We start from the raw sequence: 27488 nt of genomic DNA, 5'->3' as shown, positions 1-27488 counted from the left end.
AAGGTTGTTAAATAAAAAGGTGAACTAAGCAAAAATTGACTTTGACTTATAAAAGGTCGGAAATTTATTATCAAACAGGGGACTTGCACAAAAAAGATTTAGCCCTCTAGGTCTAATAGGAACTGAGATAATAGGGGGGGGAGCGTTGAACGCCCACCCAATCACGAACCGATTAAGGTGCGGCAAGGGGCCCGACTGTTAAGGGTTAATAATACATATTTAATAATTCATATTAAAATCGATAATACTGTAAAAATGGTTGAATGCTTGTTTCAATAGAAAATTAGATTTAACTAATAATAATGTTGAATCTTGTACCAGGAGATAAACAAATAACCTTGTGTTGCAATAAAAAATAAAAAAAATTATCCAATTTACTTATGAAAAAAAGTGTAATACTGTATCTATAATCTTTTTGTACATAAATGATAATAATATCAGGTTATATTCCATTAATTTATAACCACCTAAATTTTTTGACACTTACAACTTTTAACAGCTGCCTTTAACCAAAATCAAGAATAGTTTATTTAAGTATGTCACCAAAACTTCATTACATAAGTAATACATTTTTACAAACTTTAAAAAGAGGATTGGGAAATATCTCCCTCCCCAACATTAACTTTAATCACTATTAAAAACAATATTAATAGTTATAAATATATATCAATCAAGATCTTTAGAGGTATTAACTGTGGTTTAATTACATATGTATGAGAGCTCCTTCTTGTGTCAATCACTTTTATTTACTGATTAAAATTTGTACAGTACAGTTGTACAGAATATTGCAAGATTTTTTTTAGTTAAGTCTGGAAATTAATGATTAATATTTAATTTATCTAAAAATAGATAGCATAGAATTATCTTAATCAGTGGCTTAATTTTATACACCCGCCTTAAACACCTCCCCCCCCCCCCACTCTTTATTTTAAGGGGTGTAAATTTATTTCCTTTACACCCCCTTGGAATTTATAGAGGGGTGTATCTGAGGGTGTAGGCTCTTGTCAAGAGGGTGGACATGGGTGGACACCTAGGGAGGTGTATCCATCCCCCTTAATTTTACAAGGGTGGTGTAAACAACTCCTACACCAACCTTTTGCACGCCTTTGATCTTAACTATACTTTTAGTGTACATAAAGTTGTAAATTCAGTAACTATTCTACAAAAATTACCTTCCTAAATTGATATATGATTTTCAGGGTAATCTCCGGTGGACTAAACATTAAAATTTTATGGAAAAAAAGATATCTTTGGAACATGCATGACTTGAAATTATCCCCCCTTTGTACTCAATACGCATTTTTTATTCTAAGTGCGTCAATTTTGCGTTTAAAGATACCCTTAGTTTAAGCATTAATTTCTCCAAAAAATGATGAAAAAAGATAAAATTTTTTTTGATAAAATGATAAAAGTATATTTAAAATGAAATAACCAGCAAAAAAAATTACAAAATTACGTTAAATAGAACGAAAATTAGAGCGTTTTGTATGCCTTATAAAATGCGCATTTCTCATGAAAATTGTAACGATTTAGTGTTTTGAGTAAAATATTTACAAACTTCCCTCTTTTATAAGAAGCTAGAGCCTTTGTGAATGACCCCTCCCTGCTATGATTATGATACAATCGTTTTCTCAAGCAAATTAATGAGTAACCTTACGCATAAGAAGATGCGTAAAAAATTTTAAAAATTGTTAATTGTTTTTACCTAAGTATGTTCTACTTTACTAGGGAGAGTATAAGATAAGATAAGATTTTATAAATATAATGATATTAGGTTCTACGCAGGTATATAGGGATAAGACAACATCCTAAAACATATTTTCTTTCCAATTAATATAAATAAAATGCCTTTGATAGATTGAAAATAATTGTGCGAAGGCCGAGGGAAAAATTTCTTTCCTCCACCCTTCCAACGTTTTGAAGAATATTGTTTACAATAATTCAAGGCAAATAAATTTTCGTTCATTGTCCTTTCGTCTTTCTTTCCCTGGTTCTAATGATTGTTACAGATTTGTACGAAAGCGACTTCTCTGCAATATGCTGGTATGTCTTTTTTAAAGCCAAGCTTTTCTATAATTATGGTCGGTCCGTCCGTCCGTACGCTTGTTATTTAGGCATGTTAGAATTATCCTATCGATTTCAAACTTTGCATGGTGATTCCTAAAGTAGTTAGGTAAGATTTAGAAAGCGTAGCAACTCTATAATCGTTACCAGAATGACCTTATGTCCATTTTAAACATGTTGATTTTTAACTTTTTTTAAAATCTAAATTTTATGTGTTATAATTATCCGATTAATCTGATTTTAGGATAACAAAGTAAATTTTTCAACAATTTTACTTAAATTTTGTTTGGATGTTTATACATTTTTATGTATATTCTGATTATTCAGTTATTACACTCTACAAGTGTTAGTGTTCGTTTCAGTGATTTGCTTTTATGGATGTTGTCTTCCTTTTTTATGGAGTTTTATCAAAGGGGTATTTTTAGGGATTCTCCGCAGTATAAGGCCGTTGAAGAGAGTTAGAAAGAAAAAACGTAATATGATTTTTTTTTAAAATGGCAAGTAATAAATATTATGAATTAAAAGAGGAATGTCGTTTTTTATTCTCATTTTTGGATATTTAAAATTAGATGTTTAGCTTCAATTTAAAATTCATGCAAACAATTAACAGATATATCTTATAGTTCAAAAGTTGTGTGGTCAGAAATTTAAATGTCTACAGAATATAAGACAGAAGTGTATATAAAAACTGCGACGTTTTTCAAGTGTTTTCAATTAGAAAATTACTTCCAAATATAAACAATTCATAAAAGACGTAACGAATTGTGTTTTTATTCTTGTAAGAAATCTTTTTCCTAAATTTTTTAAGGATTAAACTTTTCTACTCGTCTTTCTTTTTATAGACAACACACATTTATCACTAACAACAAAAAGACATTACATAAGAAGAAATACAAGCATAACATTGTGTAACATATTTTGTTGGCTAAAAATCTAAACCTCTCCTAAATAAAAACGATTAAAAATTTGGTACTGTTCGCTTAAAGTTAGATTAAATGTCTGTTTCGCTTTTTCGCCCCTAGTTCCAAGATTGTATTTCATATATAAGGAATTTAAAGTCTTGGGAGTCTTTAAACAAAACTAATAGGATATCTGTCTGTGTGTAGCAAATGATCTTGCTAACCGCAGGACCAAAATAATTCTTCTGAACAGTGAAGCTCCTCTAGGAGCGTAGACGCAAGTATAAATAAGTCATTTTAATTGAATTTATCAACACATATTCTTACGGGGTCAAAAAACAAGGAAAAATGGGGTGAAAATTTCTCTTTTAGGGAATCAATTATGATATTGATGAACAATTAAGATTTAATCTATTTTTGATTACATAGAACAAAAATTTATTGGGTGGTTAAGTTTAAAAGAGAAAATTTAATTCAGTTAACCCTTGACTGTCGGGCCATTTTTCCTGAGGGGGGAGGCCCGGATGGGGACATTTACCACCCCCACCCCCCTATTACCTCAGCTTTTGTTACAGCTAGAGGTCTAGAAACTAGTAGATTAATATCTAAAAGTTAACTTAAGAAATATATTAATCTATCAAAATGAATTTCAGAATAAGAATGGCGAAAGTAGAAGGAAGAGAGTTCCGCTAATTAATCTAGGTACGTGTACTTAGTTTAAGCCTAGAATATTATATTTATTTTTGAAATTTCAATCTTCACTACAGCGTATGGACGGACAGACTACTAAAGAAGTTATATGTAGAGTGGATGCTTTCTCTATTATATAAAGTAATACGAGTTTTATGTTTGCATCTTAACCCTTACAGATCGGGCCCAAATTCCCACCTTAATAGATCGGGGGGGGGGGGGGGGTCATAAAGTTACAGCTCTCCATCTTACCTACAAAAAAAATGAGATTGAAAAAACTAGAGGGGGGGGGGGGGGGGGGGCGATCTGTAAGGGTTAAGATTTCTTTAACTACTGAACAGATTGAGTTCTCAAGTTTAGGGAAGGTTGACATATGTCTCGGGATGGCTTTAGGCTATTTGATTTTTAGTCTCTTAAGATGGCTTTAGGTATTTTTTTAGTCCCCTTCTTATCCCTTTAAAGACAGACTCAATGACATTATGGGCCCAGCCGCTATAGTTAGTAATAAAAGTGTTAGTATTAAATCTCAAACGAACGCCCTTAGTCTCTCATTCTAGTAGTTAGCTGGATCCATCGGTACAATTACATTGTCAGACAGCCATCTAGTTACTATCATCATATAAATATAGAAATAGAGCAAATACAAAAGTAATTCAGAAATAGGAAGAGTAGCCGTTCAGATTTTGGAGAAGCTTCGCTACTGAAATGCTAAATCGATTTAACTTGAAGGGTTTTTTGATAAATTTGATAATCATATTACATTTGAAAAGTAATATGTATAGGGCAAAAAAGGAGATATTGAGATAAAATTTACTTAAATTAAAGTTACAAAAGGCCAAATAAATTTAATGAAATAGGTAAATGGTTTAAAATGAGTTGAAGTGGGTGATAAACAAAAACAAATTACTCTTTTAATCAGTGTAAACTAATGGACATACATACCCATTGTTTAGACACATCCCTTGTAGAGTAGCACTGATTTCTATCATGAGAAATCTCGCAACCTTTCGTTTTATCATAAATTTTCTGTTAATCGAAATTGAAATATGTTAAAACTTACCCATAAATGTAAACGATATATTTTTTATAGTTATCTTAGAATAGCTAAAGCCATAAATAGGGTAACGATGACCAAATCAATCTTTGTATTAAAATGATTTTTTTTCTTGCTGTTAACCTAAACAAAGTTATAAAAACTTGGGTTTCCTTTTTCGGGGTTATGAAAACTAAATTATAGCTTTTGCAAGTTAAAAAGGTAATCAACAGACAACAGAAAAAAAGAATACTTATGCAAGAGGTTAATGACTTTCAAAAATTAGGAATCATAGTAAACAATTAGGAAAAGTTCATAATATGATAAAGACAATAATAATTGCTGGAGATATGCCTGACGCATTTACATAAAATCATGTCTATTGAACCTTGGTTCAGACAATTTAAGAATCATACATCTTTTTTAAATCTTAGTTTTTAAAAATCTATTTTAATCTTAATTTTCAAAAATCTTTTTTAATCTTAATTTTTAAAAATCTTTTTCAAACCTTAATTTTAAAAAAGAAAACTGCATTAGTTCAATGTCTATATTTAAAAAAAAATATGAAAAAAATCTGTTAAAGCAAAACTCATAAAAAAATCTATGAATAAATAGAAAGAAACAGCGATTTAATGTTAGGAAAAAAAACTATATCCTTAAATTTAGATTTTCAAATATTATTTCATTTAGATTATCATTGGCAGACGGTCATAAGGATAGACAGACAGACCTACAGACCCAAAATTTATGAAAGCTAGAAATACTTCTGACTAACAAACTAACCACTATACGTCATAATGAAAAAGCAAACAAATTAAGTTATCATTTGTTTTATTCAAAATCGTTTAATAATAGTATCCACTTGTATAAACAAAGTTGATTGTTGCTTTAAGATTTTTGTTTATAGACAAAACAAAAAACATTCTATATTTTTCTGCCAATAAATCATGGAAGTTCTCAAAAACATTGCAAGTTTTAGTCAACATTAAACCTTAACCCTTACAGATCAGGCCCTAATTCTCACCTTAATAGATCAAGGGGGGGTGCTCTAAGAGCTCCCCCCTTTACTTTACTTTTTACTTTTTCTGACCATCGCCGAAAACGGCAAATAACGGAAACCGCCATTTTTGGCGGTAAACTGGCGGTTGGCGGCGCCAATAAATATCAAACGTTATAGACAATTGCATATTATTTTTTTTATTCATTCTTTGTTAATATAAAAAACGCTCTTGATTGATACTTTAAATACTACTCTCAAAAAGCATCCAGTATACATCATATTGGTCCAACAATCATGCTTTAAAAAGACGTAAGGTTTTGTGATTTTCAATCAATTTCCATTTTCTTTTATTATTCTTTTTTCTTTCCTCTTTATTATGACTGAACATGTTCTCTACAACTCAGTGTGATGGTTGTCAATCCATTTTTATTATTGCATTGCTATTATTAGTTGTCATCCTTGTTTTCATATTACAACCCGGATGGAACAAAATGTTTGGCCAGATTGTATCTATTAAAATTTGGTTTAGTCATTACGAGAAATCATTTTGCTTTTAATATATTCATTGTTTTTGAGAAAGTAAGTTATTATATGAAGCATATTATCCCTTTGATACTTTAATGCAAAACCTGTATGAATTGACTTTGATTTAGGTCGCAAGAGAGTCCACCGCGAGCGAGAAAACTACTGGAATAATTTGCCTGGTCGTGTTGTGGGCAGTGTTATACACAAATAATATTAATTCAACTACTTTGAATAACTTTTGCTTGTAATCTTGCAGGCAGGCATTTAGGAATAATTAAAATGTAGAAAAAATTAATTACGAATTATTTAAACAAAAATAACTATATACAATATAAAAAAAGCTTAACGAAGAAGATTATTTTTGCAAAATCTTAATTTTAGTCCTACACAATCTCTTTAGATTTTTCACATATGTATAAGTTACAAGAAATATTGAAAATCGAGTCGACTTTTGATTTTTATAGAAGATATGCTTCTGAAAACGATTTGATTTGTGACGTAATGAATGCTTTCAGAAAATTGTTTCAAATATGTTAAAAAGTTAAATCTAAACAACTTAACAAATTATTTAAGATAATTTTCCTATTCCTAAATCCGTGGACCAGAGGCAAATTAATTGTATTGCAATGTCTGAGAAGTACATGACTATCGGAGCCTCCATGACGGAGTTGCCAGTTGCTCAAAGCAGAGCTCACACTTCACTCTCTTACAGGTTAGAAATAAAACTAATATTAATAAATTTGCAACATGGTGCTAATTTTGCAAAGCGGGCCAGTATTAGATTTTCTGTTTCAAGATTTTTTTTATCAATTTTGAAAAGTAGAATGTATTTTAAACATGGATATCATTTCAGAATAATCATAACATTGTTAAAACTCTTGCTCGCTTTGAAAAACAACAATCCACTACAAGCATGAATTGCACCCTTTTTGTAAATCTTAGTTTGTTTGGTTTGAAATATTTGCTAAATATGTATTAAGCAGAAATAAGTCATAGCCACAACCGATACAAATCTAAAATGATATTCAGAGGGGCAGATATAGAGATCTTCTTTTCTACGATGTGATGCCCCCTCCCCAAATCTGAAATTGTTTGTTGCAGCAGTTTATTAAGGCTATATGTAAATACCAAAAAAATACGCAGCTGAAATAAACAGCAAAAACGTCTAACACAAATTGTGATTATGCGTTTAAATTCTATGCATTTATGATATTCAGGGCTGCGAAGTAAAATAAATTTTGTCTCGTTATTTGTAAGGTGTGCCAAAAATCAGATATGTAACGTCATAAAAATGAGGGAGATTAGAGGAGAAGTGGGAAAGATACGCCCTAAAAAAATATATGGATAATCCCTCATTTTTATGACGTCACATGACTGAGTTTTCTATACACTTTCTCCTCCTACCATTATTTTAATTTATGACTTAATATTTTTTCGATGATATGTTTCTTGTATTTGAATGTTTCCTTTAATCTCTTTCATATTCGGTGTCATATCAACTTTACTGTGTTTGATATTATTCTCATTTTTTAGAAGCTATAAATGATTTTTATTCATTGCATTAATTAACAATCATTTTTACACCTAAAAGGTTTTTTTTATAAAGAGGACTTAACTTTTTTCTTCAAGATAAAAATGAAAATTTTGTCTTCTTGATTTAACAAAGCATTTGAATGTATATTATTTTTTATAATTAATTTTCCTCTAAAGGGAATATTTCATAAATTTATTGTTGGATTAGACCTGATTCATAAATAATACAATTCTAAAAAGTATTTGTTAAAAGATAAAACCATATTGTATTTTGAATTAAAGCTATTCATGTTAGATTGTTACTTATTTTTTTATATGTAAAATTTAATTTTTTATGCCATTATAGTTCTTACTTCTTCCGCTTACTAATTTGATTGAAATGCTTTATTGTGATTTGAATGGTCCTTAGGGCCAATAAAACAGTGTTTTCCGAAAAGTTGTCTTCCTTTTTGTAGGTTTAGATTTTTCCCACATGCATTTGAATCACATTATTAGCTTATCTTAGCTAATTTTCTTGCATTTCTTTCGGATTTTTAGACTTTAAGTTTAAAGAATAATTTCTGGACGTTCTATGAGGTGTGTAGTGTATGTCTTTACATAAGAAACATGAACCTTTTTTATCAAAAAAGGTTATACTTTTTTTATGAAAACCTATCTTGTTAATCATGTTTCCTAATTGGTGAATCATTTCTAAATTAAGCAACAAATTCACTTAAATTTCCCTCCAAAAATTCACAAGAAATGCACAAGCTTTATGCAACCATGCACAAAACTTGTTAAAAAAGTTAATGTAATTTTGAGCAATTATTGTTCTATTTGCACTTTGCCACGACGATCATTACAAATTTTACCTTGGCATTCAATGTCAAGGATTGGGACATGTATAATGTTAGAATTATAACTTTTTTTAGAATAGGACAGAAAAATTGAATTGTTGATCTGGTATTGTTATCTTTAAACACTAATTTTGGGGTTCTTTTATGAAATTTTCTATAAAATCATGCAGAACATATTTTTTTATCAAAGGATAAAAACGGCTTCATTCGATAAAAAGATATCTATTTAGATAGTTGTGCTTTTTTAAAAAGTATATTTATTTTCTTTCTACGTGTGTGAAATGAAATAACTTATTTGCTGATTGCCCATTCATAACTTTTCAATGTTAATAGAAATTCAATTTATGCATTTTATGCAACTTTTACTTTTGTAAAAGTAAAATTAAATAGGATTTTATTTTTAGATATTCTTTTTTATCATTTTTCAACAAATTTTACCAACAGTAACAATACATCATTACTTACATCAGATTTTATGTTCACTAATAAAAAGAAACTTGCAGCCATTTACCCAATCCCGAACACAGTAATAGTGTCTGACTAATTATGACGTAACAAAAAAAAATTAGCCAATGAGAGGCCGTTATTGAGCAATGGTAAAATTTATGATGGCCTCTCATTGGCTAATTTTTTTTGTTACGTCATAATCAGTCAGACACTATTACTGTGTTCCCCAATCCCGCCCTCCCCTCCTACAGAATAAATCTAATTACCAATAAACGAGTTCCATGTTAGCATAATAAATTGATAACAATTTTTCGCTTTTTATAATATCATAGTATATGATACATCTATTACAGTAGGTTATTATTTTTTCCTTCTTACATATCACTTGTTTTCTTAAAACCTAAATGTAATCAAACATTTATATTTGTTTTTTATTTGTTTATTTTCAACAACATTTTTATTTCAAAGTTCTTAAAATATCTCACATCTCATAGAATGAATTTGTTTTGCATGCCTAATAAAATAATCTAAGTTACACTATTGCACTACCAATTCACCCATTAAAATATTCTTAAGTCCATAATTACAAGTTGCCTAAAAACCAAGAATCTAAAGGGATAAAACAATGGACGATAAATTTATATAGACAGCCAATTACAACCATTTTGTATAATAAAATCATAGATAGAAAAGTTTGGATACTAATGTTTCTGGCACCTTTTTTACAAGATTTAATAAAGTACCAACAAATTTTAAGCTAACCAATGCATGTAATTTATAGTCCAATATGCCCCCCCTTCCTCCTGATATCAAACTCAAATGGGTGTAATATCACGTCAACCATAACCACATTCCAGTATTAGAATTAGAATAAAAAGCACCTCTTTGACTCCCCCTGTAAGTAGAAAAATTGTAAATAACACTCCATATTATTAATAAAACCTGATACATTGTAAATATTTTTTGTATATAAAATCATGGAATATACCTTAAAAAGTTTCTTAACATGCAAAAAAAAAGATTTTTTGTGCTTTTAATGGCCATAACTGTTATTCTTAAGGCTGCATAGATGTTAAGTAGCGCAATTTTGACTCTTTCAGGGGGAGTAGAAACCTGCGAAGATCTCAAAGCTTGCAAGATAGACTTCACTTGTCTTTTAACAGGTTAGCACTATAATAATTCAGACACACAAACGGGTATTTTCATGGATCAAAAGAGATAAGACAATGGCCAAAAAATTTATGTACATCCCCAATGATTATAATTGAAATTAGCCCCCAAAGGTGTTAAGCCAACAAAGAAGAAATCGTTATCATGAAACTTTGGGGACTAGTCTAATAAACAGCCTAATGTCTACTCTCTTTCTGGGTATTCAATAAATATTATGCCAAGAAAATCACGAAACCCATATTAAAATTACGGGTATAGTCCTTTCCATGACATCGCTCCATATGGGGCGATGATTTTCTATAGCTCCTTCAAGGAGCTATAGCATAGCCTCTTATCATATGGAGCGATGTGATAGCCCCTTTTAAGGAGCGTTCATATCGCCTCTTATGATAAGAGGCTATGCTATAGCTCCTTAGGGCAAGGGGCTATTAAATCGCTCCTTTCAAGGAGTCATAACATCGCCTCTTGTTATAAGGGGCTATTAAATCGCTCCTTTCAAGGAGCCAATACATCGCCCCTTGTCATAAGAGGCGATCAATTAAAATCATCGCCCCATATGGAGCGATGTCATGGAAAGGACTATACCCAAAATTACGACTGTGTTACTGAAATATTTTTTAAACTCCAGATTTCTGAGATTCCATGGTGCAATGTCATAAAAAAGTATAAACTTACCACCAATATTTCAGCACCTTGCAAAAAAGTTTTTGCTTATCATGATTTTTAGTTGGAACAACATGACCAGGATTTGTCCTAGTTTTAATTTCTCTCTTGGCGAGGCAGGAATAAAAGAGAGGGAATCCTTTTCATATTCTTTTAGGGATAATTGCAGTTTGAATTTTTCAGTTTCTTATCTAGTCATAATAGATGCTAACGGCTTTGCCCTAGCTTTAGTGACATTGTACCTTAATCACAAGATGTATGATCTACTTAATTTATCAAAAATATTAATTTAATAATACCTCTCACAAAATATGTTAGTTTGGCTATTTTATTTTTATTGTAGCACTTTACCCAACTTATTTTTGATTATTTTGTAGTTCTGTAAAAGTTGTCTAGAAATGTAGATCATTGAACTTTACTATGGCAAATAACAGTCAACAATGTTTATACTTTGATAATGACCAGAAGGATAGCTGAATGAAAGATTTTTAATGCATAGTTCAATGCTACAGTCGGATGTTTTCACCTTGCTGAAAAAAAACAGTTAAACCCTAAAAAAAAGGATGACAACCATAGGCGTCCAAGGGGGGGGGTAATGGGGCGATTACCCCCCCTCCCAACCATTTAGGAGGGGGTATTTACCCCCCAAACAATTTTGGGGGGGTAAATACCCCAAATTTTACCCCCGGGGTAAAAATTTTGGGGGGGGGTAAAAAAAATTTGCGGCGCGCAGTTTACCTCCCCCAAAAACGAATTAACCCCCCCTTTAAAAATTGTTACCCCCCCCCCAAAATAAAAAGCTTGGACGCCTGATGACAACATTCAAGAAGTGTAGCTTCTACTAATGAACTAAAGTAAATAAAAAGACTAAAATACTAAAAAAACTCTTAATCAGGGGCTCATTGGTCATGGTAAACTTCACAAACATCTTCAGACACTTTTACTTGATTACATTTGTCCCCTGTGTTCCTTATATCTTATATAATTATACCTTATATAAGTGCACTAAATAGACGGTAGGACAATGTGGGTTATAGAGTAGATACACATTGATCATAAGAGTCATTTCAAATTCGAACATTTATCTTCTATCTTTCTTTATCAACATAGTTCCTGTCTGGACATTTGGCATTATAGAGTAGCTTTGCTTTAACATACTAAAAATGATTGATTCTCCTTCGCCCAATCCCTTGCTCCCTGAATTGTCTGTGCGCAGAGTCCAGGAACTCTGGTAAAAGTTCAACTCATCCTGTAAACCTTTCAATAATCAAACAGTCAACAAATCTATTTTTCTTTCAATCCTGATCAGGAAAAAACGGACAGATACAAATTAGACTTTTTATTTTAGTTTTACCATTCTATAACTAAAGATATAATAGTTTTCAAATGATGGCTCTCCTAGTGGTGGTTATTTAAGAAGTAGGACATGTGTCAGTCTAAAATAAAAGAAAGTTAAATGGAATATATTAAATTATTCTAAATATATGCAAATGCAGGTTTTTATTTTTGTTGGGATTTGTAGAAAAACTAGAATATGATTAATATCCAATACTACCCCCAAAAGATTTAGTAGTAAGAATTAACTTCTTCTCAAAAACTTAGTTATATACATGGAGCTAATTCTTATTAACTTTATTCATTTTGGGTTGAAAAATTCCTAACCTCTAACCAGAATAAGTACAATAGAAGTATTTCTTTAAAGCTGGTTTCTGTTTTCTAGGAAATTGATTTTTGTTGTCTTTTTTTCCAGAGTTTTTATGTTGATTTGCCAATATTGAAATAAAATCCTGTTGGATATTTCAAGGACATTATTAGGAGGATTAGCAAACTGATTCCCTTTTTGTTTTTGTCTTTAAGTTCTCTCCTTTGTTTCTGTCCTATTCTCTCTTTTTTCTTTCTCTTTTTTTGTTTCTCTATGATTTTAGGGTTTAGTAATGGCTTGAATTTTCCCTTGAATCCATATTGGTTAACCTCAATTCATATTTTTGCTATGCTTGCTTAGCAATATTTAATCATTTGCTGCAGAATTCTTCTACAATAAACTACAATTTATATTTTGCAGTTTTTTTGCTTTAGTTTGTTAACCTTAATTTTCTACAAAATTTATACTTTTTGCCTTTTCATTTAAAATAATTGTAATTTAAATTCTTTTTAGGGGATATTATGACTAGCTGATTTTTTTTATAATTTGTCTTTGCATAAAAGTAACATTTGCATTTTATTAGAATTATTTCACAGGACAAATATTTATACACCTTGTCTCAACTAAATTAAATTGCAAAATAAATATTTTTGTCTGGTAAAAATTTGCAGAAAATTTGCATGCTTGTTTAGTTTTTTCTTCATTCTGCACGCTTTTCTATTGTTATAAGGTCTGTGGTTAATATTATTTCTTTCTTTTATGGTTTGTTTTTACCTGATAAAGAGGTGAAAGGAAATAGTGGAAAGGGGAAAGGAAAGTGATAGGGGAAGGGAAGTCAGTTATTGGATTTAATGTTTTTTTCCAGGCTTCAGCTTTTTATTTCCAACAATTCAATGGCGGCCTTTGGTAAAGTGGGCATGGGGAGGCAATAGGCATTGATTTTGCCAGTCAAATCCCTAGGTTCTGCGAAGGCACAAATCAGCAAATTTTACATTTTTCCGCTATCTATCCGTCGTCTAGTTGGTTTACCTAGAAGAAATGTGCAAAAAATTTTGCTCAAAGTTTAATGACATATATTTCTGTGTACATTGTGTAGAAGAAGTGATAATTATTATAGGGACTTTAATTCTTATAACGAATAAACAGAACAGACAAAAGTTTAAAGTTTTTCTAGTGATTTTAATTTGCTAAATGTTTCTAAATTTGACCATTGCTTAATAATTATGCCAGCTATCTGAGATTTAAAGTAGTGATGTTTTTTTCTAAATCTAAATATTTTGAAATATCCGATTGGGTTGTTCTGTTAAGATAGATTTTATAATAAATTAATGAGGATTATGGATTCTCCCCCCCCCCCCACCCCCTCCTAAAAAGTAAAAAGTTAAGGGCGTTGTATCTTTAACAAACATTAGAATATAGAGCAAGAACAAGTAATCGTAAAACCATAAAAGATTTGCATAACAAATACAAATTACTCAATAAAATTGATTTGAAAAGAAGGATAAGAAGATGTTTTAATTTTGTTTAATTTTCAGGGATCCTCTGATGTTCAGAGGATTTTGTTAATTTATAAAATGAACATGAATATGAATTCTAGGGCAGCGTCAAGTATGGGAGGAGCAAAGTTCCACGATAGCTGCCATTCTGCTATGAATGGCATGGTAAGTTATTCTTTTTGCATCCTTGTATAAAGTATCAAGTATCTCTGTATTTTGTTTTGTCTGTCTGTCTTTCTGTAGCCAATGATCTCTCTAACTGCTGAATTAATATTGTTAGCCGAACATGATAATCGATTTGAAATCCTTGTACAAAGCAGGATGTCAGCTGTTTGTCTCACCGATGAACTGATATGGTTCTCCTTTACAATGAAGCCCCTAAGAGGTTTTGGTAAGGTTTATAACTATTTTATATGAGAGTATCACCATACAAAATAAATACCAATTTCCCAATTTTTTTTTATATTTTTAAAGCAAAAATTGAAAATGGGGGTCGACTCCACCCACTTTCTCTGTAGGCTTCAAAAGACGTAGTCGCTAGTTCAATATAAATAATACAGGTAGGTTGCTAGTTATGTGAAAAATTTAAACCATTATTTACATAAGGATAACTGTATTTAGAGAATTTCTCTCTTTAGAATGGTTATGGGAGAGATCCACCCTTACAGAAGGGGGAGTGCCCGCTAAGAATTTGTTCTCTTTCCAAAGAAGAATTTCAGATCAGCAAAGATGCTAAGTTTTCACCCGGTAAGAAAAACAAGTAATTGTCTATTGTGAGTTTTAAAGTAATTTTTAAAGTTTATTTAGGCAACTCTATATCCTAACTCGAAAACGTTAAAAACCTAGATTTATAGACGCTTTCACATGAAGTATCCTTATGTGCCCTATCAACTTAATTTAACTCAGGTTATTTTAGGTTATATTGGGTACTGGGTAGCCCCGCAGGGTTATGGCACCAAAGGTATAGATCCTTCAGCGTTAAAGCCACCCTACCCCCGCAGGGATTAGACATAGGAAAAATCCTAACCTCCCACCTTTATTTTCAATTTATTTCTTAGTAAGAAAGGGGTGGGGGAATTCTGGGTTTGCTAGGCACTTTGTGAAATATAGCCAAAATTATTTATCGCTATTCTTTTAACAACCTTTCTCGTTTTAGGTATTCAAGTATCCTGTCCGTTTCTGTACTGTAGCTCCAAGAATTCACAGTTCCAAAATGCTGGACGCTTCCCCTCAGGTAATCTTTTAATCCAAGAGGAGAGGACATTGGAGAGTAAATGAAACTTGTACCCCAAGTGTATTGACATGCTCTCTTTTACGTAGGCTTAAAAACTTTGGGTACTTGTATTAAATCCTGATTGAGTTTTTTTTGACTAAAAGTGTCAAAACTTTTCAATTAATAATTGTAATCAAAAAAGGGGTAATTTGGTTTGTCATCAATAGGAATATAAACTTATTCATCGTTAATTGTCTTATCCCTTAAAATGCATGGATTTTAGTTCTTTGTTCTAGTAGCGCTGCTACTTGATAAATTTGGGTGTGTTTTTAAGTTCTAGTAATTGGAACACTTAATCAAATCACTTGTATATGAATGACCTTTAAATTTTTATACCATAAACAGCAACTTTAGTAATTTTTCAAAGATATAACATTCTTATACTAAAATTCAAAATTATATTTGTAGCTTTGTAGAATGGTGGGTGTTTGAGAGTTTCAACAACCCCCTTTTCATTGAGTTTGTGAAGGATTGCCTCTCCCTTTACCCCCTCAAGTAATACACCCCGTGTAAAAACCCTGAACACGCCACTCATTTAATCATTTCTATTTTATATTTCAGAATTTGTTTTAAACCATTTACATTCAAGTCACAAACACAGGAACAAATTTCATTCTATTTCATCAAAAAATGTCACTAAAGTTTTTGACCTACATTATTTTTTTAAGCGCTTCGCGCCATTATTTAAACCTATTGTATATAGAAAACAATTATCACAGCAGTACACAATTTTTAGATATCATCAAAAAAATAAAGTTTTAAATTTAAAGAATGAAATTATGTATTTGTTTTGTGAAGACGGTTCAATGGAGACACGTTAGACATGACTATGGTAGTTCCACAGGTAAAAATGTACATATCATTAATAAGATTTCCAAAAATATTTGTTAATTACTTTGTGTTAGGTTCTGTTAGGGAGCCCCACAAGGTTAAAGCGGCATAATTATATGCCTTGCAGGATTATGGATACCCACAGGGACTAGCGACTAGGCATAGGATAAATACTACTCACCCCCCCCCCCCCTTCCACATTTTTAATTTATTTCAAATATAATAAAGGGGAGGATTATGCAATTATCGACGGACTCTTTGTGGAAAAGCATAGATGATTGCTTCACATAATACATATGTTAGGGTAATTAAAACGTTTCTTTTTGAAGCAAAACAATAAATATTTTTAAATGTTATAATATAACTTCGTGGTCTTTTGTTTACCATTCTTTAATTTTAAACAGTCTTTCCTGGAATAAAAGCAAACTTTTCAGACAAAAATAAGAAAAACAAAATGACTTTTAAAATCTAAACTTTTCAATGTTGAATACTTATTGTGAGTTCATAGTCCATAGGTGTGCCTTTAAATCCGCCTCAATATCAACACAACATATTAATATGGATAAAAAGTCAGAAAAGCATGCTTTATTTGGAGGGTGTTCAAATTTCAGTATTTAGGGAAATATTAGTTTGGAGGAGCTGGTAAAATGGCGCGCGAAGTATAATATCTAACACCAACACATAAAACTTTTATTGAGAGGGGGGAGTTAAAATATAATATATGTTGTAAAATTTTAAGGGCCCAATTTAATCTTTTAATCAACTATCTTATATCAAACAAACAAAATTTACTAGTACTTACTGTAAAAGGCTCCAAATATACATGTAACCATTTTAAAATATGTGAAGATTTCTTTCATAATTGGTTATCATAAGCTTTTTTTTTATAAAAATCATAGTAATTTGTATATCAATGATTTAAATTGGAATCAATATTTTAATGATTGTATCATGTATAATGTAAGGAGTAATTATTTGATTTTTTGTTTGTTTGGTTTATAAGATATTTATTCAGTAAGCTAAGCTATCCTGATTAATTGTTTTTTTATGCGATTGTGTTGGCACACCGAGTTCAAAAATTCAATTATCTTATTTCAATTGAACTATTTAAAAATTATTTCCTCGAATTAAAAAATAAATTGATCGTTCAATATCAATTCAACACTGTTTTTATTAAAGTTTTCTTTTCAATGTTTAAATATACATATAATAAAACAATGATATTTAAATTACAATTATACAGGTATAACCAATGAACTACCCTCTTAAAAAAAATCTTAGCAAAGACTCAATTGATATTTTTGTGCAATTCAAAGATTTGAAAAAAAAATATCTTGGATGTAAAACAATATGGCTATATATTTTATTTTTAAAAATATCCTTCCTTGTTAGGTTAAGATTTTGATTTATTTTTAACACTGTCTATTAAAATATCTAAAATTATGAGTCCCCAATTATAATATCCAAAGTTTTAATGACAATTAGTCCGTGCAAGATTTTTTTCATCAATCTTAAAACTAGATTGTTAAACTTTAAATTAAAACTAATTCATCACTTTGAACTAAAAAAAACTGTAGCAAAATCTTTGGTTGCTTAAATGTATTAAAACTGCTGCTATTCTAAATATTAACAGCTTTAACTTGGAGACGAACTATCAGAGCTCGGCAACCATCATAAGCCATGTGTATAGATGAAGCCATCAATATTTAGTAAAAAGTGAATCATAAAAGTATTTTTCATGTATGGCTTCGTAAACGATTAATATTTGCTGGATTAAATTCGGTTCTTAGCCATACTGAAAAATCGTACTACAGACGTTTTAACACGAATATTAAAATAAAATCATAAAATCAACACCAGTTTTTTTTATAAAGGGCCTTCGGTCCCTCGAGGCTAAAAAAACTGGTTTTAACCTTAATATTTTCATTTTGATATCCGTGGAAAGCTGTCTTTAATAGATGCAATAAATTTCTATATTTTTTTTAGGTTGAGATTGACCAAGGGCAACAACTAAGGAAATTTACACACAAAACTATTACATTTAAAACATTTTTAACATATTTATAACACACAAAACGCGTTCTTTAAAGCTTAGATTTAAAGCTTATTTAATTTAATTTTGAATGATTTCTTTGAGTCAACTAATAACTTTACTTATTCTTGAATATCTAACATTTAAGTCATGTAAAGTCATGTAACAATTTCATTAATTTTCAATTAATGTAGAAAATACGTGGAAATTATGACAAGGAAAAAATTGTCGCCGATTTAGGTTGCTATTTCCCCTGTAATTCATTGGTCCATTTGTTTATCTAGGAAGGGTATGGGGTAAAAAGGGTGGAGGGAGGTGGTCGTTATTTTAGCACGCTTCAAGTTTTTTTTAAATTCGAGAACATGATAATTTTTTGTAAGATCCAAGTAATAATAAACCATTCACACTGGTCCGAAAATGAAGATTTGGGTAAACAATTCGTTTTTAGCCGTTTTTTGGCCGATTTTGATGCCCAATACGGCAAATTGGGGGTTTTAGGGGTCAGGGAGTCCATTTATGAGAAGAAAAAAAATATATGACCTTGAAGGTCAAAGACCTTTAAAATGACCTTTAAAGTCTGATTTTGACGTTATCGAGGTTTTATTGGACATTTAGGAGATGAAGGAGGTCCAATCAAGACGACTCTGAAATAAAGGCGATTGCATTGGCTAAATTTCATGTGAAGTAAAAAATTTTGTAAAATAAACTGGTTTTGCACCAGCTGAATTTCAAATTTTCGCCTTTATTTTAAAGTTTTAACCCATTTATATATATGTGTGTATCTGTATATATATATATTATATTTTTTAAAATAATTTTTAAAAGAATTTATTTGATACTTTAAAGTCTTGCAAATTGTAATTTTTAATTAACGAAATATTTACAAATTATGAAAGCTCCATAAATGTGTTTATTTTTTTAATGAAGCAAACGAACACACATACGAACGCACACACGAACGCCCACAAAAACGCATAATTTTGATTGTATTTATATAATGTTACTTCTATCGCAGACGAGTTAAGTAGACAGACAAACATCATAATTAAAAAAACAAACAGAATTAGTTTAGAGAGACACCTAGACAAACAAATAGTAAAAAAGCTTGGATATTTTTTTGTCTTTAATATGTAGTTGTTAAAAAAAACTAGGGTAAGTGTAGTGTATGGAGCGTGAGCGGCGGACACGGCGGACGGATTCTTTAAAGCCTTGTTATTAAGAGAAGCTTTGCTGAAACCAAATAACACAGTAGAGTAGTTTATTGACGGCAAACACAAACAATACTGAATAAGATATGTTGTACAGGTTACAATGGTAAGGTTAGGTTCAAATGGGATTATACTATATTCTCTCCCTTTATTTATTTGACGAAGGAATAGCTAAAATGTTACAATTATAATAGCAATGATATGAATGACTAAGCTACAAAAAAATATTTATAAGGAAAAACATAATTGATAGAAGCACAGCTACTCTATTAGTCAGTCTGTCTAATTATATTTAATTCAGTAAGGTTGAGGACTTTGGATAGGAACCTAGTAAAAGTGTCTGACTCTGATTATGACGTAAAATAAAATTAGCCAATGAGAGGCCAGCATACACTGAACTTGACCAATGTTAAAATTTATATTGGCCTCTCATCGGCTACTTTTTTTACGTCATAATCAGAGTCAGACACTTTTACTAGGTTCAATTTTTAAAACTCTACTTTAAATTTATCTTGCTTTGTTGATTCAAACTAGTAGTATAAAACTTTTCAACCAATAATTTTCATATGTGCAATTGTTATTAATCACCATTGGGGATGTAAATAAATTGTCCATTGCCTTACCCTTTAAGATCTCGATTTTATATTTTTTCTTAAGTTTTAAGTTTATAACAAACATGTTTACAATAATCTTTAGGTCTTTAGATATTCAAAAGTTTTATAACATTTTCAAAAGTACATTTTAGCCAAAAAGTTCAATAACCTGACTTTGCATTTGTTTTTGTTTTCCTTTTCTTTTTAGATGAAATGCAATATTCTTTGACATTTTAGCTTGTTTAAAACCTGAGTTTTGAGGATATTCCTTTCGGCGTAGGGTTGCCATGCTGCATAGGAAATATTTTAATTTGTATGGTTTTTAAGAAAAGGACAGGTAAGCTTCTTATAAGTAAAGTTTGGTTAGCTAAGGGCTAATGGTTAAGCATATCACAGAAAGGACGGTTTCCCTCAAAGTACCTAGTTAAGTACAGAAACTCCCCCCTGATTTTGAAATAGTGGAATAGGGTTCGTGTTTAAGGATAGAGTTTTTAAGTCTGCCTAGGTTAGGTTATATTGGGTACAGGGTTGCCCCGCAAGGTTAAGGCACCACAGGTATAGGCCTCGCAGTTAGGCCAATACCATTGTTTAGGCATAATGCTACCACATAAAAAATAAGGAGGTGGGATTCTATGTTCGCTAAACACTTTGAGAGAAAGCGCAGAAACAGCGCATTAAGTTAAATAAGTACCGTGTTCACCTGTTCACATGAAGAAATTACATCACTTTTTTGAATTTTAAAACACATGGCTTTGGACTGCCATGTTTTTTGTTTACATTTTATTTCACAGGAAATATCCTATAGCCTATGCAAAGTCTGTGAATAAAGATTGATAGTTTATCCATCAATGTTTACATTGGTTTTCCTCCAAAACAAGCCCCAGGCCATTGACTTTTTATGGTGATGTAAATATTATTGTCTTATACCTTTTCTGTACCTGAATTTTGAAAGGACAGTTGTTCTGGAAAGGTTAATTTAATATTATAGGCATATTCAAAGGAACTTAGGGGGAACCCAGGGGCGTGCAGGGGTGGATTGTCAAACCGTCCCTGACGCAAATTAGAGGAAACTATACTAATTCATCGAAAATTTTATAAAGACATTAGGAAGGGGTTGGATTGGGCTATCGTTATTGTAGTACATGAAATTCTGGTGCAACATCAAAGAAATAATATATCGATTTTCATTTTGAAAATTCGTCCCTGTCCGTAAAGTGTTGTCCGTCCAGGAACGTGCAGACATTACCTATAACTGGATAAACGTAATTTCCAGGTTCTAAACAAAAATTTTGATAACCGTTTTGAATATCCAACAAACTAAGAATTAGCTAAGATACCCTGTAATTGTTCTTGTCTTTCTACCCCATCCAACAACATGATTTGATCTAGCAGCTGTGCCCCTGGCATCTAGGGGCTCTGTATTCCAAATGGTAGTGAAAAAAAAGAAAAACTGCCGAATTCCACCCCAAAACCTAAATCTAAAACTAACATAAAATCAAAAGTGAAGCTTCCCTAAAATAGTGAACTGAAAGAGCTTCAAAAAATTACTTGTGATATTAAGACAAAATCATTAAATCAATTAAAAATGAAAAAATAAAAGTTTAAAAATAAACCTTTGCCACCTCCTCAGCCCCTCAACATGATTAATTAAAGGAGTGTGATTGTACAAGGTTTACTTTTATATCATTTTGTGTGTGAATTACCAGGAAAGCTGGATCTACCTCAAATTTGAACTCCATTCAGTCAGCTGCTTCCACTACACAGGTACTTAGGGAGTTTGCTCTAAAAGCCACGTTGTCCGTTAACCGTTTGTCAATAAAGTTTTATTTTGTAGAAAGGGGAATATTTTTAAGGATTATTTGAACTTTAACAAAATTATATTTTTATTAGAATACATTCTTACATCTCTAAATCTCGTTTTGATTTTGTACTTATTTCAACTTAAACTTTAATTATTTGGGTTAATAAAACTAAGACTAAAATATAATATTATTTGTTAATAGCGAAACTGCTCGATACTTCACTTAATTCTTTAATAAAGTTCCCTATACCAACTTCTATATGATTTTCTAAATTCTTAGGTCTATCATAAATATATCAATTTATTTTTGATTTATGACCAATCAATCTACTTTTTCATCCACAATTTTTTAATCTTCGCTACTTATGGATGTTGTCATCTTTGTTGATCATGAAATATCAAGAAATATCACTTTAAAGCACTTCACCTTTGTAAGACTATGTATATCTTATTATATTAATATTTTTTAGACCTGGCCTTTTGTAGAAGTGTATTGTAACAAAAGATATTTTTATCTTGAAGCTCAGAGCTATGTGATTGATGGACATCCAGAATTATTTCTCTGGCTATGGTTCTTAGGTAACAATTTCAATATATTGTTTCCAAGAAATCATTTGGGAAAGTTTATTTATTCAACTTTTTTGCTGCTTTAATGGCAGCTTTAAACTGAAAGTATGATTATACAGTGTGTTTTTAAAAGGAACAAAAGTAATACTTAATTTTACCCACTTACCATTGACAAAATGCTCCAAGCCAAGCTAGGAAATAGCTTTTGGTTATCATATCTGTCAATGGTAAGTGGGTTAATTTAAGCAATACTTTTGTTTCTAAAAAATCACACTGTACTTGCCATATTATTTATCAGCCGCCCTGATTTTAATGATTTTATTAACATATCTAAAAATTGGCTCTGCAGCTATAAAAATACAATGATTTTAGGTTCGGACAGTGAGGAGATTCATTACAAGTATCACCTGACTGTGGTACATGGCAAGTCAGAATATTCATACAAGGGTCCTGTTATCAGTCTTATGCGATCTTCTGCCGAGGTAAGCAATCATCAAACTTACATATAGATGATGCTTAAAAGATCAATGAAAATATATCTAAGCAGGTAATTTTGATGATTTTGGAAAAAATTATGTTTTATGCTGTCTTAGTTGATGCACTAGTCGGAAAATCTAATTTTTAGTGGGTTTAAATTTTTAAAGAGATGAACATAAATTTGATTTAGTGAACGTGAAGGCGTGTAAGCATCCCCTAGGTGTCCCCACTGATTCACTCCTCTACACCAACCTTGACCTTTAGAGGGTTATATACTCCCTGGAACTAAAATAACACCCTACATGTGGTCTATAATACATCCCCCTAGACTTTGGTTTAAAGGGGGTGTCAAAAATAGTATGGGTTACGTTAACATTTTTTTTGTGCTTCGCGCACAGTAATATGAAGAAATTGTGAAAACAATATGTGAAAACAAAAATGCATAATTAAATCTTATGTTTATATTTACATGATATTACATAACAATCTAGCTGAAGAAAATTACAAAATTTGTAAATTTTTTATTTTAGACTTATTTTTACATTACAATAAGATTTTTGGAGAACAATGTGATTAAAAATAAAATTCAAAAAAACATTTTGATTAAAAAATTTAAAAAAAGTTAATCATTTCACTTTTTGTATGCATTTTATTTTGCATCTTTTTTGAAAATTATAGTTTTCTCAATGAAGAAGCATTTAGATATCTTTTAAATAACAAGGTTCTTTTTTTCTGACTAGTCTCAGTTTCATTTCCCCCTTTTCTCTAGAAGTTAGGCCTTGACTTAAATGGAAATGATAATAAAAACATCGATTCTTCTATGAATATAGTTTAAAAAAAAGGTTTAAATTTAGGTCAAGCTCTTTTGTCAACTTTTATTTTGATTTTAGCAAACATCACAAATCAAAATAAACCTCATATTTAATTTGATATTTTAATATGATTCAACTTTTAGGTGAAATGGTAGTTCTTTTCTAAATCTATCAAGCTAAACTTTTTTCTTAATGCATACTTTTGTTTATGGGCAAAACTTAAATTTAATCCAATTTTTCAATTTACTACTTTGCTCAAGGCCTATTCTATATCAACAAATCATTAATATATATATTTATTATTTCCAGAACTTAAATTCTACATTGAACATGTGACTTTTTAGCTACTTTTATTTTAGGTTCAAGCCTTTTAAAACACTTTTCCTCAGTTAACACTTCTGATTAGAAGAATTACTCTATCTCCATTAGTTTAGCTTGTGACATTTCTACAGAAGAATTTAGGGAACTTTATGAAAGTTGGCAAATAATCAGCATATTTTTTTTGCAGAATATCCTTCCTAATTTGCAGAAATAAGCTTTGCAAAATTTTTACTTTCTATAAACTTTTTGTTTTGCTTTATTGTGAACACAAAAGTTTTGGTGTATGACCAAGTTTGTGTGTTAAATTTTTGTGTGTGTGGTTATTTATGAAGCAAAGCATAAAGTACTCTTTACTGGAATTATGTCAGTAAAACTTATTCAAACTTTTTTTTGTATTTTTTTCTCTCTCTCTTTTACTTTTTGAATACTTTTGATATTGCTAGTAAAGGGAAAATGAGGAAAAATGTGTTAAGCAAGATTGGAAGTGGGAAAGACAGAGTATAAATATTGGAAGGGGGGGGGGGGGTTGATGGTAAATTCCCTTTTCTGTGTCCTTGTGTTTCTATCAACAACTCTCTCTATAACTTTGTGGTCTTGTAAACAACATAGAAGGGTTAGTAAAAGGACTGTCATTCTCTAATTTTATTTGTTTAATATAATTCAGATTAGAATAGTATCTGTATGTTTTACCAAAACCTTTCTAAAATGGTAAGGAATAGAAAATTGTATATTATACAAACCTGTAGTAAAAAATTTTATCCTGTTAATTTGAAAAGGAATTATTAAATATCTTGTTTTTACCTAACCTTTTTTTTATGTGCAGATAACATCATAAAAAAATATGTATACAAAATTTTAAAAAGCACATATCTTTTTCCAAAATAGTTGCTATTTTGATAAAGAATGATAAGTTTTGTGATTTTGTTCGAATATCATGTATCATGTTCTTCATAAATAAAAAAAAACATATTATACATTTATTTATCTATGCCTAAAAATATAAAAAAGATAAATAATTAAAATAAATTTCAATATTCTAGGTGAGAAATGAGGGACGTTGCCTGGTGATCAGAGAAAAAGTTTGGGACTACATGTCTTATAAACTTAGAATTATAAAGGTAATCATTTTAACACAAAGTTTTTCTGTCTCACATATTTCTTTTAAAGTAATTTTTGCACACTTAATTGTTTATTAACAATAAAGATTTTGCAATGCTAAAACTAATTTGAGTTTAAAAATCTTAATTTGTAAACCTGACATTGATTTTCAGTTTTATATCTTAATATTAAAGTGTGCTTTTTAAACAAATTTATTTTTTGTTCATTTGCTAACTAAATATCATCAAATTATATTTATTAAAGGCTTCTTTTATTACTGAGGATTAAAATCCTAAGGTGAGGTCATTTGACCTAATCTTCTAAATCTTTAATTTAATATTTTGGCTTGCTTTGTATTTTTGAAAAATTTAGTTGGTTGATAAAAAACAAGTATTTTAAATTATTTTTGCTTATAATTATTATGCCATTTAAACAAAAATATTATTGAGTTTTCTCCTAATTTTTTTGCACATAATTAATGCTTTTTTGATGCTTTGCTTTTAGAATAGTTTTGTAACTGATGAATTAACCAGGTTTACACCAAGGTTTAAAAAAAGCTGAAGTGAGTGTAATGTTTTTGTAAGGTTAAGCTGCATGCATCATTGAATAACTCTGTATCTTTATCTTAATAAATCAATATGATAATTAAATATCTAAAGTTTATTCAGATTTGTGTACAAAAGTTCTTAAGGACAATATGTTTTGTACATCTTTAATCCATTTTAAATATACAACAAAAATAATTATTTGTGGAGACATATAATTTTCAATAACATTTTCATATAGCTATATACCTTAGAAATGTGCATTGTGTAATGAATTTAATGAGTAATCCAATATTTGATAAATAATTAGGTTTGAAACAACCTTTAAAATAATTATCAATTTGAGCCCAAAAATATACATAGAATATTTTCAGTTGAAGTAAAGAACAAACCATCCAACAAAAGTGAGTTAATTAATTAAACTCTGCTAAATATCATTAAGCAGTTTTGTAATATGGAAAGAAATTACTTTCTTTTAATAGATCAACAAAATAATTTGCTTATCCTGTAGTTTGATTGCAATAATCCTTATTTATTTACTTTTTATTTATCAAGATCTGATAAATTTTTCAGTTTCAATCTAAAACATATGAAATGTAATCCATTACTTATTCAGAATGAAATACAGTTTTATGCTTTTATTTACTCAGTTTCTTTGTATATTTAAATTAAATGTGCATGTACTGTAAAATGTAGATCGTGAGAATCAACAACTTTTTTATTCTCTATGTATTTATTTGATATTATTTCTCTATTCTTCAAAAATAATTATCATTTGCTTAAATCTAATTATCAAAACTATATATCTTTTAATTTTTTCAGTCTTTTTGTCAATTCTGTTAGGATTTTTCTGATATCTGATTGATCTTTTGTGATTTAACAAAATTACTACTACTTCAAAAATTGTACAGAAAATTAATAATGTATCCAATTTATTCCTTTATTTAGGTTTGATAAATGATGATTTGCGCCAAATCTAGAAGATTTTTTAAAGGTAAACACATCATTTCATACAAATATTAGGACTTTATACTATTTTTAAAAATACTTCTACTAAAAAATATGATTACCTCATTTTTAAATAATTTAGGTCTTGTCTTATATCATTAATTAATCTCAGCAGCAATTGACTAAACAATTACAATATACTTACATTATTACTGGAACTATTATTTTATCAAAAAGTTTATGGATATATATTCCTTGTTTTTAGAAATAATGCATGAGATGAAAATATTGATCAAAAGAAAATAATCAAAAGAATGAATGTGCTTAATAAAAACTACCCTGGTTGTTTATCACAATAATTGTAAATAATAAAATTCACTCATCTTTTTTTATTTATTGAAAATCATTATTAGCAAAATATGCAGTTCAGTTACAAAATATTTTGTATGAAAAGAAAATATATTTAAGAGTGTGTTTGTCATTTTAATTAAAATATTAGTGAATGTGAGATATTGATTGAAAAAAAATGTATGAATCTTTACAATCTTTTCTATAATTAACTGTCACAGTACTTTTTCGTAGGTAATTTTTTTGCTTTTAAATTAAAGAAATAGTATTAAAGTTTGCTTGTCAAACCTTTATCTTCAATGAAAAGGTTATTTTTTTGACAGCTTAAGTCCTTTATTTAGTTTATTATAAACTTTTATTTATATTCATATTATATAAATATGTTTTTAGAACAATTCAATTCAAGTAGCTTATTTTCAACCAATGTTTTCTAGAAAAGATGCCGAAAAGCTACTAAAACTGCCAACTAAATGTATTTTTATCATAGCGCAGCTACTCTATAACTAGGCTTGGTTACCATTCCTCGGTATGATACCTAGTTACTTACCAGAATTTTTTTTCCCTCAGTTTTCAGCAAGGATAAAGGACTTGTTTTTACCTTTAATACTTTGGAAGTCTGGATTTTTTTCATTTTCT

General features: G+C 29.9%; 1 protein-coding gene across 2 annotated transcripts; it reads left to right on the top strand.

The window, feature by feature from the left end:
• Window positions 1-3614: 3614 nt before the first annotated feature.
• On the top strand, window positions 3615-27374 carry LOC145326163 (uncharacterized). 2 transcript variants are annotated; one of them, XR_013881784.1, is made up of 17 exons: window positions 3615-3665; window positions 6340-6467; window positions 6817-6923; window positions 10128-10190; window positions 14100-14163; window positions 14637-14745; window positions 15155-15232; window positions 15833-15872; window positions 16070-16115; window positions 18089-18121; window positions 21646-21699; window positions 22207-22315; window positions 22676-22785; window positions 24954-25031; window positions 25931-25960; window positions 26505-26550; window positions 26770-27374. XR_013881784.1 is itself a non-coding variant. In XM_080169309.1 (16 exons), exons 3-15 carry the CDS (start codon window positions 6838-6840, stop codon window positions 26508-26510), a joined length of 876 nt encoding a protein of 291 aa, XP_080025435.1. In that variant the 5' UTR covers window positions 3615-3665; window positions 6340-6467; window positions 6817-6837; the 3' UTR covers window positions 26511-26550; window positions 26770-27374. The 2 variants fall into 2 exon arrangements, 1 of the variants encoding a protein (XP_080025435.1); XM_080169309.1 differs by lacking the exon at window positions 25931-25960.
• The last annotated feature ends 114 nt before the right edge of the window (window positions 27375-27488 follow it).

The sequence above is a fragment of the Acartia tonsa genome, chromosome 8 (genome assembly GCF_053477335.1).
Source record: "Acartia tonsa isolate MP-2025a chromosome 8, ASM5347733v1, whole genome shotgun sequence".
NCBI lineage: Eukaryota > Metazoa > Arthropoda > Copepoda > Calanoida > Acartiidae > Acartia > Acartia tonsa.
The sequence above is the reverse complement of the archived record's forward strand: the minus strand, read 5'-3'. Positions and strand labels throughout refer to the sequence as shown.

Bases quoted from the DNA above. Each gene is read 5' to 3' on its own strand.
- LOC145326163 (XM_080169309.1), top strand. From the start codon at position 6,838: ATGTCTGAGAAGTACATGACTATCGGAGCCTCCATGACGGAGTTGCCA. The intron at 18,122-21,645 runs TTTACACACAAA...ATTACCAGGAAA, and splicing joins AAGGGCAACAACTAAGGAAA to GCTGGATCTACCTCAAATTT. The intron at 22,316-22,675 runs GTAACAATTTCA...CAATGATTTTAG, and splicing joins TCTCTGGCTATGGTTCTTAG to GTTCGGACAGTGAGGAGATT.